The 15,778-nt window shown below is 49.3% G+C and overlaps 1 protein-coding gene across 1 annotated transcript in view; it reads left to right on the plus strand.

Moving 5' to 3' along the window:
- The first annotated feature begins 10,974 nt into the window (after positions 1 to 10,974).
- PNMT (phenylethanolamine N-methyltransferase) overlaps positions 10,975 to 15,778 on the plus strand; it is a 76,786-nt gene continuing 71,982 nt past the window's right edge. Inside the window, exon 1 of the mRNA XM_069632947.1 lies at positions 10,975 to 11,194. Within this exon, the coding sequence (XP_069489048.1) occupies positions 11,041 to 11,194 (154 nt within the window). The 5' untranslated portion in view covers positions 10,975 to 11,040. The remainder of the gene's footprint in view (positions 11,195 to 15,778) is intronic.

The raw sequence follows: 15,778 nt of genomic DNA on the forward strand, positions 1-15,778 counted from the left end.
CTCTGCTCTGTGACATACACTTTTGTAATGGACAAAAAATGGTGTAAATAATACTGGAATCCATGTGACATACTAATATTATGCACGAAATTGATATATACAATGCGGGTCAATACTGTTTGATCTCAATGTTGTTTTACAATGGTGATGTCATTATGCTGTATTTGTGTTATGATGACCCTTACTAGGCCCTGATGAAGGAAGTAGTATTCCGAAATGCATTGGCCACCCCTATAGGCACCTGCATGAACAGAGTTTTATTTACCTCACTATATTTTGAATTAAAGCTAACTACATGAAAAAGAATCGTAGTGCATATAATTCTTAAACTTTTGGGACTCAAATCCATTACTTACTAAAGGAATCCACTATTTAGTGGGCATAGGAGTGCAGCCCACACCGCTGGCTTCACAGCCAAGGTCTTCGAACATCAGGTATTCTCACTGTCTTCTTTACTAAGCCAGCTAACCATGTTAATAAAATGCTCACCCCATAAAGAAAAACTTCTGAAGGTTAGACTAGTACTGCAACCTAGAGCACTGCCTTCACAACATCGAAGGTAGACTAGTAGCGAAACCTAGAGCACTGCCATCACGACATCAAATGTAAGAATAGTTCAGGAACCTAGAGCACTGCCTTCATGACAAATCAAAGGTAAAACTAGTACCAAAAAACCTAGAGCATTGCCTTCCTGACATTGAATGTAAGACTAGCACCGAAACCTAGAGCACAACCATCATGACATCTAAGCTAATACTAGTACTGGAATTTAGTGCACTGCCTTCACAACTTCGAAGGTAAGAATAGTACTGAAACCTAAAGCACTACCATCATGATATCTAAGCTAATACTTTTACTGCAACTTAGTGCACTGCCTTCATGACATTGAAGGTAGACTAGTACCGAAACCTAGAACACTGCCTTCTCAACATTAAAGGTAAGACTAGTACCAAATCCTAGAGCACTGCCTACATGACATCAAAGGTAAGACTAATACTGAATCCTAGAGCACTGCCTTCATGACAATGAAGGTAGGACTAGTACTGAAACCTAGAGCATTGCCTTCACAAAATCGAAGGTAAGACTAGTACCGAAACCTAGAGCACTACCTTCATGACATCAAAGCTAATACTAGTTCCAGAACTCAGAGCACTGCCTTCACGACATTGAAGGTAGACTAGTAGCTGTTAAGGTGTGTGTCCCTGGGTCGGACAGCACCTGTAGTGGCGGGACTCTTGGATGATGCCTGTACTGGAGAGCCCAGGCTGAAGGACTGATCACTGGCTAAAGGTACCAGGTAAGTGCACCGATTCTTCTGGGAGCGGTGACAACCAATAGGTTGGATAACATGAAGGGGCAAGGTACCACAGAGAGCAAAAGGAAACCCAGTAGGAAGGAGATCTGGGTATAGGGATTGGCTTGCCGATGGTAGCAGGAAAGTCTTAGAAACCAATGGGTGAGCGAATGCAGGGTGAGTCCAAAAGGCAAGAGAGACTGATTCCTGGTAGGCAGCAAGGAAAGGCTCCCAAAATAACCCAAAGAGGGCAGGAATCTGGGAGAGCCAACGTGGACTGGACCCAGGAAGGCAAGCAGGCAAAAGGACCAAGAACAGGAACCCAGGCTGGAGGCAAAACTGTAGCAAAACAGAAGGTAGGCGCTGCTACGGCTGGTCAGGAACGAACCGCGTTAAGACGCGATTCGTTTCCCGACACAGCCGCTATTTACATCCCTCGGCATGAAGCCGAGGCGTGGAACGCAGGCCGCCTTGCGCATGCGCAGCCCGTAACCCCGGAGCGACAACGAGGCTTGAAGCGCAAGCCGTTGGACTCCGCGGGCTGTGGCGCATGCGCGCAGCGGATACTATCCGAGGATTCGGGCGCCGGGAGACTCCTCTCCCTGCTAACCGAAACCTCGGATAGATCTGCCAGGACCGGGAGCGTCTCGTCTCCCCCCAGGTAAGTGGCCTAACACCATAACCCCCCACAGGAAGACCAGGAGAACCGGGTTTCCAAGGATGAGAGAGATAGAACTCCCGAACAAGACGAGGGGCATGAACATTAACGACCGGTTCCCAGGTGCGGTCACAGGGGGGATAGCCCTTCCAGTCCACTAGAAATTGCAATTTACCCCTAAAAAAACGGGAGTCACAAATCTCCTGGACCTCAAACTCTGGCGTACCCTGAACATCGACGGCTTCTGGTCGAGAGTGGGAATGACCAAAGGAATTGGGACGACAGGGTTTTAACAGGGACACATGAAAGGCCGGGTGAACACGCCATGAAGGTGGTAAAGCCAGTCTAAAAGCCACCGGTGACACTTGTTTAATGATACGAAAAGGACCATGGAACCTAGGGGCCAGTTTCAAGGGAAGGTTTCGGGCCGGGAGATTTCTGGATGATAGCCACACTAGGTCTCCTACTTGAAAAACCGGACCAAGATTGCGATGCTTGTCAGCAGCCTTTTTCATACTCGCCTTTGCCATATGCAAGGCACCCAACACCTGGCTATGACAACCTTGTATATTGGCTATCAGCTGATCAGCTGAAGAAACTGAACTGGGTTGTACGGGTGAGAGTGGTAGGAGTTTGGGGTGTAGGCCGGAAGAACAATAGAAAGGGCTAAACCCAGTAGCTGAGTGCATGGAGTTGTTATAGGCTACCTCTGCCAAAGCTAGATTAGACACCCAATTGGATTGGGAAGCATTAGTGAAACAGCGTAGGTATTGTTCCAAAGTCTGATTGGTTCTTTCCGTCTGCCCGTTGGTCTGTGGGTGGTGGCCAGAGCTGAGAGCCCTGTGTATACTCAAATGGCGACAGAGTTGACCCCAGAAGGCGGATACAAATTGAGAGCCCCGATCAGATATAATCTTCTCTGGCAAGCCATGTAGACGATAGATGTTCTGTAAGAAAGACTGGGCCATCTGAGCAGCTGTGGGTATTTTCAGAAAGGGGACGAAATGTGCCATCTTGGTGAAGCAGTCCAGTACTACCATGATGCAAGTCTGACCCTCGGAGCTTGGCAGATCCACGATAAAGTCTGTGGCAAGTGTGTGCCAGGGGTAAGGCGGAATTTCAGTGGATTGCAATAGGCCTACAGGTTTCTGTCTAGGTGTCTTGACCTGGGCACATACTGGACAGGTCTCCACATATTGCTTGATTTGACTAGCCCAGCCAGGCCACCAGAATTGACGGGCTATCTTCTCCTGTGTAGCGCGTACCCCACGATGTCCTGCAACTTTAGAATCATGTAGCCCTTGCAATACGGCCCTACGGAGTTCTTCAGTGGGTACGTACAATCTATTTCGGAAGAGCAGGAGGCCGTCCTTTTCGCTCACTTGCGGGTTCTTCAATAAAGTTGTACGTCTCGGGTCCGCAGCGGTCTCCTGAGCGACTCTCTGTAGGTAAGGTGTAAGAGCCAGAAGAAAGTGTTTCGGGGCTAGCACAAGCTCTCCCTTGTTTTCTTGTGCTATGTCATCCTCCAGTGAGCGGGATAACGCGTCAGCCTTGACGTTCTTGTTGTGGGGTATGTATGTGATGTGGAAATCAAATTGCGAAAAGAAGAAGGCCCATCGCGCCTGACGTGATGTTCTACATTGTAATGAACGTAGAAACTGTAGGTTGCGGTGGTCGGTACGCGCTTCTACAGGGAAACGTCCTCCCAATAGATGGTGGCGCCACTCTTCGAAAGCAGTCTTGATGGCAAGGAGCTCCTTCTCGATGATGGGATAATTTCGCTCACCGGCGGTAAGTTTTCTGGAATAGTAAGCTAAGGGAAGCTCCATCTCTACATCTGGATCCAATTGCAATAATACTGCTCCCACAGCATAATCCGATGCATCTGCTTCAACAATGTAGGGTCTATCCTCCCGTGGATGTTGAAGAATGGGGGAGGTGCTAAAGGCTTCTTTTAACCGCAGAAAGGAAGCAGCGGCCTCCGGTTCCCACGAAAAGGATCTCTTATTGCTGGTCAAGTTAGAGAGCGGGGCTGCCCATTTGGAAAATGATGGAATGAATCGCCGATAAAAGTTTATAAACCCAAGGAAGCGTTGCAAGGATCGTCGGTCTCTGGGAGGTTTCCATTCCAGGATGGCACGGACTTTCGCAGGGTCCATATGTATGCCCGTAGCACTGATGACATAACCCAGGAACTCCACTTGAGCTTGATGAAAAAGACACTTTTCAGGCTTGACATACAGATGGTTCAGCTGTAGCCTCTTGAGAACCTCTTGGACTTGAACTAAGTGTTCATTGCGGTCTTTGGAATACACAAGGATATCATCCAGATAAACCCAGACTGATACTCCGATCAAATCAGCAAAGATGTTATCCATAAAGCGTTGGAATATGGAGGGGGCATTGCACAACCCAAATGGCATCACGCGATACTCGTAATGGCCCATCGGAGTCTTAAATGCGGTTTTCCACTCATCACCGGTTCGAATCCGCACAAGATGATAGGCCCCTCTAAGGTCCAGCTTTGTGAACACCCGGGCTTCATGTAATGACTCCATAATGGTGCGTATCAAGGGGAGCGGGTACCGGTCTTTCTTAGTGATGTCGTTTAATTGACGATAGTCAATGCATGGCCGAAGAGTGCCCTCCTTCTTCTTAACAAAGAACAAAGGAAATCCTGCAGGAGATGTGGAGGGTATGATGTATCCCTTTTGGAGGCAATCTTGTAGATATTCCCGGAGAGCTTCCTTTTCTTGCACAGTTAGGGAATAGACCTTGCCATGTGGTATTGTTGTGTTAGGAAGAAGCTCTATCGAACAATCGAAGCTTCTATGCGGAGGCAATGGAATCTCCTTGGGATCAGAGAATACCTCGTGGAATTCCCTGTATTCAGTTGGTATCGTAGTGACCGAGTAGAGACCAGTTCTGTTACCTACTTCGGTCTGAGTGGAAGACGAGGCCTTCAGAGCCGGATGATAGTGGTCAAAGCATTCCTGCTTGCAACGGACTGAACAGAATTCCAGTGTCCTGGTCTCCCAGTTAATACTGGGGTTGTGATGTAAAAACCAAGGCAAACCCAGGATGATTGGATACGAAGGAGTCTTGATGACGTCAAGAGAAATCAATTCCCGGTGCTCCTCGATTTGAAGTTGTAGTGTCCCAGTATGCTGATGGACCGGTCCGGAAGACAGAGGACTGCCATCAATGACCTCCACCTTGGAGGCGCAACTTTTCTGTAACAAAGCAATCCCGGTCTTGGCTGCGAAGTCAGCATCGATATAATTCCCGGAAGCCCCACAATCCAGCAGCCCGAGGACTTCTACAGGGTCATTTCTCGCCCAGGTAACATTGATCCTCAAGGTCATGAGGACTACTGGCTGCATGGGTTGTTTCTCCCGGTCGTTCTCTGGAAGGACTGATATCCAGGAAGAGGGGCCTGTTGTCGCCTTCCCTACAAACAACAGGCCGTTTAGTTTTCCGACCTACGGAGAGGACGTTGTGGGCACGTAGAAAGGTAATGCCCTGAGGCCCCACAGTACAGGCACAACCGGAGATCTCTTCTTCTTTTCTTTTCAGCTTCTGACAGGGGTCCTCTCAGAGCTCCCAATTGCATGGGTTCGGATGCTGGTTCTTGTGAGCCTTGGGCTTTGGGAATATCTGGCAGGATTCTGGGAAGCGGTTTGTCAGATCTGCGTCGCTCATTTCGCCTCTCTGTCAATCTATGATCAATACCTAGGACTTGTTCTTGTAGTGCCTGTAAGGTCTCAGGTTCTGGGATATGTAACAATTTGTCTTTGTACTCTTCCCTTAATCCTCTACGAAAGAGGGTTTTCTGGGTAACTTCTGGCCACTGGGAATCTGTGGCTAACTGGCGGAAACGACTGATATAGGCAATGATATCACTGGTGCCTTGTCTTAAGTCCATTAACTGGTTCTGTGCTGTTGCTGCTAGATTTGGTGACTGGAAGACGTCCAAAAAGGCCTTCTCGAAGGCTAGAAAATCCTCCAAAATCGGACTCTTGGCTACAACAAGGGGCGTAGCCCAAGCCAACGCATTCCCAACCAGGTTACCTAATATATATCCAATCTTGGCTTTGTCCTGATTGAAATGGGTTGGGCGACACAAAAAATGAATCCGGCAATGATTGCAGAACTCTGCTACTCGTCTGGGATCTCCATCAAATTTCACTGGGCTGGTCTGTGCCATCACAGACTCTGGCGTTATATTTGCTCCGGACCCTTGAACAACCATCTGCCGTAAGGCCAAATTCTCTTGGTGGAGTGCCGTCATCTCGGCTCGTAAGGCTCGGATCTCAGTTCTTAATTCCTCAATGTCATCCATCCCTGGATCAGTACAGGTTGGTAGGCGTCTTAATCTGTTAAGGTGTGTGTCCCTGGGTCGGACAGCACCTGTAGTGGCGGGACTCTTGGATGATGCCTGTACTGGAGAGGCCAGGCTGATGGACTGATCACTGGCTAAAGGTACCAGGTAAGTTCACCGATTCTTCTGGGAGCGGTGACAACCAATAGGTTGGATAACATGAAGGGGCAAGGTACCACAGAGAGCAAAAAGAAACCCAGTAGGCAGGAGATCTGGGTATAGGGATTGGCTTGCCGATGGTAGCAGGAAAGTCTTAGAAACCAAGGGGTGAGCGAATGCAGGGTGAGTCCAAAAGGCAAGAGAGACTGATTCCTGGTAGGCAGCAAGGAAAGGCTCCCAAAATAACCCAAAGAGGGCAGGAATCTGGGAGAGCCAACGTGGACCGGACCCAGGAAGGCAAGCAGGCAAAAGGACCAAGAACAGGAACCCAGGCTGGAGGCAAAACTGTAGCAAAACAGAAGGTAGGCGCTGCTACGGCTGGTCAGGAACGAACCGCGTTAAGACGCGATTCGTTTCCCGACACAGCCGCTATTTACATCCCTCGGCATGAAGCCGAGGCGTGGAACGCAGGCAGCCTTGCGCATGCGCAGCCCGTAACCCCGGAGCGACAACGAGGCTTGAAGCGCAAGCCGTTGGACTCCGCGGGCTGTGGCGCATGCGCGCAGCGGATACTATCCGAGGATTCGGGCGCCAGGAGACTCCTCTCCCTGCTAACCGAAACCTCAGATAGATCCGCCAGGACCGGGAGCGTCTCGTCTCCCCCCAGGTAAGTGGCCTAACAGTAGCGAAACCTAGAGCACTGCTATCACGACATCAAATGTAAGAATAGTTCTGGAACCTAGAGCACTGCCTTCATGACAAATCAAAGGTAAAACTAGTACCAAAAAACCTAGAGCATTGCCTTCACGACATTGAATGTAAGATTAGTACCGAAACCTAGAGCACAACCATCATGACATCTAAGCTAATACTAGTACTGGAACTTAGTGCACTGCCTTCAAAACATCGAAGGTAAGACTAGTACTGAAACCTAAAGCACTACCATCATGACATCTAAGCTAATACTAGTACTTCAACTTAGTGCACTGCCTTCATGACATTGAAGGTAGACTAATACCGAAACCTAGAGCACTGCCTTCTCAACATTAAAGGTAAGACTAGTACCAAATCCTAGAGCACTGCCTACATGGCATCAAAGGTAAGTCTAGAACCGGAACCTACAGTACTGCTTTCATGACATCGAAGGTAAGATTAGTACCGAAACCCGAAGCACTGCCTTCACGACATTGAAGGTAAGACTAGTACTGAAACCTGGAGCACTGCCTTCATGACATCGAAAGTAAGACTAGTACTGAAACCTAGAGCATTGCCTTCACAAAATCGAAGGTAAGACTAGTACCGAAACCTAGAGCACTACCTTCATGACATCGAAGCTAATACTAGTTCCAGAACTCAGAGCACTGCCTTCACGACATTGAAGGTAAGACTAGTACTGAAACCTAGAGCACTAAATTCATGACATTGAAGGTAGACTAGTACCAGAACTTAGAGCACTTCCTTCATGACATCGAAGGTAGACTAGCACCGGAACCTAGAGCACTTCCTTCATGACATCGAAGGTAGACTAGTAGCAAAACCTAGAGCACTACCTTCATGACATTGAAGCTAATACTAGTTCGAGAACTCAGAGCACTACATTCACGATACTGAAGGTAAGATTACTACTTAGTACCCGGCGAGGGTCAATCAGAATGTAACAAACATTCTGATTGGCCCTCGCCGGTGATTTACCAGACCAGGAATCCCTCAGCCGGGATTCTTATCCTTTGTTCGCGGCAGGGGGCATGGCAGCCCCTAAAATAATGAGGAGGCTCAAAACGGGGCAATCCCCGCTCCGAGCCTCCAGACGGCTGGAGGCTGCCATCGTCCCCCACCGGGGATCCAGGTAAGTATTTTTCTTTCTTCCACCCCGCTCCCCTAAAAACTATCTACTCCCCACCCTCCCAACCCCACTTACCTTCTTTTTCTCCTTTTTCGGGAGCGAACACGCTGGGAACACTTCTGTACCCAGCGCGTCCGCTCCCGATGGCCGCAATGGAAAGAGAAAACAGACTCCATTTTCCCTTTCCCGGTGGCCATTTTTTTGACATTTTCTTTTTTTTCTGTTCCGAAACGCTGCAGCGTTTCTGAACTGTAAAAGTGCTATTAGTACCCCGGTCTTCGGGCCGGGGTGCTAATAGCAATAAGCACCTCGCCTTGGGGGCATTACCGAGTCAGGTAATGCCCCGGGGCCTTCATTAAGGCCCTCGCTTCGCCCGGGCATATAAGTATGCGCCCCGGGCATTACCTTACACGGTAATGTCCCCGCGGCTCGGGGCTTATTGCTTAATTAAACCTAGAGCACTGCATACACAACATTGAATGTAAGACTAATACTGAAACCTAGAGCACTGCCTCGTGAAGGCAGTGCTGTAGGATTCAATACTAGTCTTACACTCAATGTTGTGAATGCAGTGCTCTAGGTTTCAGTACTAGTCTACCTTCGATGTCATAAAGGCAGTGCTCTGGGTTCCGGTACTATTCTCACCTCTGTGTTGTGAAGGCAGTGCTCTAGGTTTTGTTACTAGTAGGTTTCCGGGACTAGTCTCTTACCTTCGATGTCGTAAAGGCAGCACTCTAGGTTTCAGTACTAGTCTTACCGTCAATGCCGTGAAGGTGTTGCTCTAGGTTCCGGGACTAGTCTTACCGTCAATGCCGTGAAGGTGTTGCTCTAGGGTTCAGTACTAATCTTACCTCCAATGTTGTACAGACTAGTCTGTACTAGTCTGCCTTTGGTGTTGTCCATGTAAAGCTCTCGTGTTCGCTATTAGTTGTCTTGGCCGGTGACCCCTTATATTGTTGGGGTACTTGTGGTATAAAAATGTTATTGTGTCACCTTGTTTTTCTCTAATGCGCAGAATATATATGCCATGCTATGCTATGAAGATGTATGCCCTGCTATGTTATTAATATGTATGCCCCGCCATGTTATGAAGATGTATGCCATGCTATGTTATGAAGATGTATGCCATGCTATGTTATGAAGGTGTATGCCCTGCCATGTTATGAATATGTATGCCCTGCTATGTTTTGAATATGTATGCTCTGCTATGGTATGTACATGTATGCCATGCTATGTTATGACGATGTATGCCCTGCTATGTTATGAAGATGTATGCCCTGCTATGTTATGAAGGTGTCTGCCCTGCCATGTTATGAAGATGTATGCCCTGCCATGTTATGAATATGTATGCCCTGCTATGTTATGAAGATGTATGCCCTGCTATGTTATGAATATGTATGCTCTGCTATGGTATGTACATGTATGCATGCTATATTATGAAGTGGTATGCTTTGCTACGTTATGAAGATGTATGCCATGCTATGTTATGAATATGTATGCCCTGCTATGTTATGACGATGTATGCCATGCCATGTTATGAAGATGTATGTCATGCCATGTTATGACGATGTATGCCCTGCTATGTAATGACGATGTATGCCCTGCTATGTTATGAAGATGTATGCCATGCCATGTTATGAAGATGTATGCCATGCTATGAAGATGTATGCCATGAAATGTTATGAAGATGTATGCCATGCTATGTTATGAAGATGTATGCCCTGCTATGCTATGAAGATGTATGCCATGCCATGTTATGACGATGTATGCCCTGCTATGCTATGAAGATGTATGCCATGCCATGCTATGAAGATGTATGCCCTGCTATGTTATGAAGATGTATGCCCTGCTATGCTATGAAGATGTATGCCATGCCATGTTATGAAGATGTATGCCCTTCCATGTTATGAAGATGTATGCCATGCCATGCTATGAAGATGTATGCCCTTCCACGTTATGAAGATGTATGCCATGTTATGCTATGAAGATGTATGCCCTGCTATGTTATGACGATGTATGCCATGCCATGTTATGAAGATGTATGCCATGCCATGCTATGAAGATGTATGCCCTGCTATGCTATGAAGTTGTATGCCCTGCTTTGTTATGACGATGTATGCCCTGCCATGAAGGTGCATGCATCTTGTTGGCCACACAGATGATAAACCGAACTAAGGTGTAGGGACATGCCCTTGATGCCATGGGCTATGATGCCCTCCGCTGGACCAATACAATATATGGGATGTTTATGCCGTAGTATAACTAAAGGCGAGTACATGCGGGATGAGGGCATCATTAAAGGTGCAGCTTCTAAAGCGACTCTTGGCATTGGCGCCTAGCCTCTGTGCATATGAGTGCCCAGTCTATGGTCCCGGAACAGCACAGCCTGCACCGTCCCCGGACGCGCCATCAGATAGCCGTGCGGTTTAACAAATGCCTTGCACATTAAAAGCCATAAAGTTCAATTAGTGGGCGCTCGCTTATGTCTGTATATGTTTCACCGCCTCGCCTGGCCCCGATGGCACAAAGCGATGTGACGAGATATCCATCTCGCCCGCCCTGCGGGGTCGCCCAATGTCAGGGTGATGGAGCGCTTCGCCCCTGCTAAATGGGTTTGGGTGATGAGTGGGGGCCCCCGCGCCGCCGCCAGCATGTTCCAGGTCCTTTAAATGCCCGCTGTCCGTAGCCCTCTGATACTTCCCGCATCCTGGCCCGGCCCTGCGAGTGCTCCTCGGCTCTCGAAGGTTTCCCGCCACCTCTCCACCATGACCAGCATCGCTGCCGTCGGGGAGAACTACCAGAAGTTCAACCCCCGCGCCTACCTGCAGAACAACTACATGCCCCCTCGGGCCGACTTCAGCTCCGAAGACTGCGCGGTGCCATGGAAGCTGCGCTGCCTGGCGGAGGCCTTCGCAACAGGTGAGGCTCGCGCGCCTGCGTGGCGCGCTTTCTACCATACACAACCTAGCAGGCAGGGTGCACTGCCTACCATACGCAACCTAGCATGCATGGTGCACTTCCTACCATACACAACATAGCATGCATGGTGCACTGCCTACCACACGCATCCTAGCAGGCGTGGTGCACTTCCTACCATACACAACCTAGCATGCATGGTGCACTGCATACCATACGCAACCTAGCATGCATGGCGCGCTTCCTAGCATACACAACCTAGCATGCATGGTGCACTTCCTACCATACACAACATAGCATGCATGGTGCACTGCCTACCACACGCATCCTAGCAGGCGTGGTGCACTTCCTACCATACACAACCTAGCATGCATGGTGCACTGCATACCATACGCAACCTAGCATGCATGGCGCGCTTCCTACCATACACAACCTAGCATGCATGGTGCACTTCCTACCATACACAACATAGCATGCATGGTGCACTGCCTACCACACGCATCCTAGCAGGCGTGGTGCACTTCCTACCATACACAACCTAGCAGGCATGGTGCACTGCCTACCATACGCAACCTAGCAGGCAGGGTGCACTTCCTACCATACACAACATAGCATGCATGGTGCACTGCCTACCACACGCATCCTAGCAGGCATGGTGCACTGCCTACCACACGCATCCTAGCAGGCGTGGTGCACTTCCTACCATACACAACCTAGCATGCATGGTGCACTGCATACGATACGCAACCTAGCATGCATGGCGCGCTTCCTACCATACACAACCTAGCAGGCATGGTGCACTTCCTACAATACACAACATAGCATGCACGGTGCACTGCCTACCACACGCATCCTAGCAGGCGTGGCGCGCTCTCTACCATACGCAACCTAGCAGGCATGGTGCACTGCCTACCATACGCAACCTAGCATGCATGGCGCGCTTCCTACCATACACAACCTAGCAGGCATGGTGCACTTCCTACAATACACAACATAGCATGCACGGTGCACTGCCTACCACACGCATCCTAGCAGGCGTGGTGCACTTCCTACCATACGCAACCTAGCAGGCATGGTGCACTGCCTACCATACGCAACCTAGCATGCATGGTGTACTTCCTACCGTACACAACCTAGCATGCATGGTGCACTTCTTAACTTACACAACCTAGCATGCATGGTGCACTGCCTACCATGCGCAACCTAGCACGCACGGTGCACTTCCTACCATACGCAGCCTAGCATGCATGGGGCACTTCCTACTATACACAACATAGCATGCACAGTGCACTGCCTACCATACGCAACCTAGCATGCATGGCGCGCTTCCTACCATACCCAACCTAGCAGGCAGGGTGCACTTCCTACAATACACAACATAGCATGCATGGTGCACTTCCTACAATACACAACCTAGCAGGCGTGGTGCACTTCCTACCATACGCAACCTAGCAGGCATGGTGCACTGCCTACCATACGCAACCTAGCATGCATGGTGCACTTCCTACCATACACAACCTAGCATGCATGGTGCACTTCCTACCATACACAACATAGCATGCATGGTGCACTGCCTACCATACGCAACCTAGCATGCACGGTGCGCTTCCTACCATACGCAACCTAGCATGCATGGGGCACTTCCTACCATACACACCATAGTATGTATGGTGCACTGCCTACCATACGCAACCTAGCATGCATGGTGCACTGCCTACCATACGCAACCTAGCATGCATGGCGTGCTTCCTACCATACACAACCTAGCAGGCATGGTGCACTTCCTACAATACACAACATAGCATGCATGGTGCACTTCCTACCATACGCAACCTAGCAGGCATGGTGCACTGCCTACCATACGCAACCTAGCAGGCATGGTGCACTGCCTACCATACGCAACCTAGCATGCATGGTGCTCTACCATACACAACCTAGCAGGCATGGTGCACTTCCTACAATACACAACATAGCATGCATGGTGCACTTCCTACCATACGCAACCTAGCAGGCATGGTGCACTGCCTACCATACGCAACCTAGCAGGCATGGTGCACTTCCTACCATACACAACCTAGCATGCATGGTGCACTGCCTACCATACGCAACCTAGCATGCACGATGCACTTCCGACAATACGCAACCTAGCATGCATGGGGCACTTCCTACCATACACAACATAGCATGCACGGTGCACTGCCTACCATACGCAACCTAGCATGCATGGTGCACTGCCTACCATACGCAACCTAGCATGCATGGGGCGCTTCCTACCATACACAACCTAGCAGGCGTGGTGCACTTCCTACAATACACAACATAGCATGCATGGCGCACTTCCTACCATACACAACCTAGCAGGTGTGGTGAACTTCCAACCATACGCATCCTAGCATGCATGGTGCACTGCCTACCATACGCAACCTAGCAGGCGTGGTGCACTGCCTACCATACGCAACCTAGCATGCGTGATGCACTGCCTACCATACGCAACCTAGCATGCATGGTGCACTGCCTACCATACGCAACCTAGCATGCATGGTGCACTGCCTACCATACACAACCTAGCAGGCGTGGTGCACTTCCTACCATACACAACCTAGCATGCGTGGCACACATCCTACCATACACAACGTAGCAGGCATGGTGCACTTCCTACCATACACAACCTAGCAGGCATGGTGCACTTCCTACCATACACAACCTAGCAGGCATGGTGCACCGCCTACCATATGCAACCTAGCATGTATGGTGCGCTTCCTACCATACACAACCTAGCAGGCATGGTGCACTTCCTACCATACACAACCTAGCAGGCATGGTGCACTTCCTACCATACACAACATAGCATGCATGGCGCACTTCCTACCATACACAACATAGCATGCATGGCGCACTTTCTACCACACACAACCTAGCATGCATGGTGCACTGCCTACCATACGCAACCTAGCATGCATGGTGCACTTCCTACCATACACACCCCCGTACACAAACGTGCATGCTGGTGAACTGCCTACCATACACAACACCATACACAACTAGCATGCACTTCCTACCATGCACAACCCCATATACAAACTAGCATGAATGGGGCACTACCTACCATAGACAACATAACATGCATGGTGCACTTTCTACCATAGGCAACCACCCCATACACAAACTAGCATGCACAGTGCACTTCCCACCATACACAGCCCCCATACACAATCTACCACGCATGGTGAACTTCCTGCCATACACAACGTCCATACACAACCTACCTTGCATTTTGCACTTCCTAGCATGCACAACCCCATACACAAACTACCATACATGGTGCACTTCCTACTATACACAACCCCACAACAAACTAGCATGCATGGAGCACTTCCTACCATGTCCAGCCCCACACACAAACTACCATGCATAGTGCACTTCATACCATACACAACCCCATGCACAAACTAGCATGCATGGAGCACTTCCTACCATACACAACCTTGCATGCATGGCGCACTTCCTACCATACACAACCCTATACACAAACTACCATGCATGGTGCACTTCGTTCCATGCCCAACCCCATACAAAAACTACCATGCATGGTGCACTTCCTACCATACACAACCTAGCATGCAAGGCGCACATCATCCCATAGACAACCTAGCATGCATGCACTTCCTACCACACACAGCCCCATACACAAACTACCATGCATAGTGCACTTCCTACCATGCCCAACCCCATACACAAACTACCATGCATGGTGCACTTCCTACCATTTTCAACCCCATACACAAACTACCATGCATGGTGCACTTCCTACCATACACAAGCGCCATACACAATCTACCAGGCATGGTGCACATCCTACCATACACAACCCCATACACAAACTACCATGCATGGTGCACTTCCTACCATGCCCAACCCCATACACAAACTACCATGCATGGTGCACATCCTACCATACACAACCCCATACACAAACTACCATGCATGGTGCACTTCCTACCATGCCCAACCCCATACACAAACTACCATGCATGGTGCACTTCCTACCATACACAAACTAGCATGCATGCACTTCCTACCATACACAACCGCCATACACAATCTACCATGCATGGTGCACATCCTACCATACACAACCCCATACACAAACTGCCATGCATGGTGCACTTCATACCATGCCCAACCCCATACACAAACTAGCATGCATGGTGCACTTCCTACCATACACAAACTAGCATGCATGCACTTCCTACCATACACAACCGCCATACACAATCTACCACGCATGGCGCACATCCTACCATACACAACCCCATACACAAACTAGCATGCATGGTGCACTTCCTACCATACACAAACTAGCATGCATGCACTTCCTACCATACACAACCGCCATACACAATCTACCACGCATGGCGCACATCCTACCATGCACAACCCCATACACAAACTAGCATGCATGGCGCACTTCCTACCATACACAACAACATACACAACCTAGCATGCAAGGTGCACTTCCTGCCATACACAACCTAGCATTCTTGGTGCACTTCCTACCATGCCCAACCCCATACACAAACTACCATG

Source organism: Ambystoma mexicanum, chromosome 13 (genome assembly GCF_040938575.1).
Source record: "Ambystoma mexicanum isolate Mex_15411 chromosome 13, UKY_AmexF1_1, whole genome shotgun sequence".
Lineage (NCBI taxonomy): Eukaryota > Metazoa > Chordata > Amphibia > Caudata > Ambystomatidae > Ambystoma > Ambystoma mexicanum.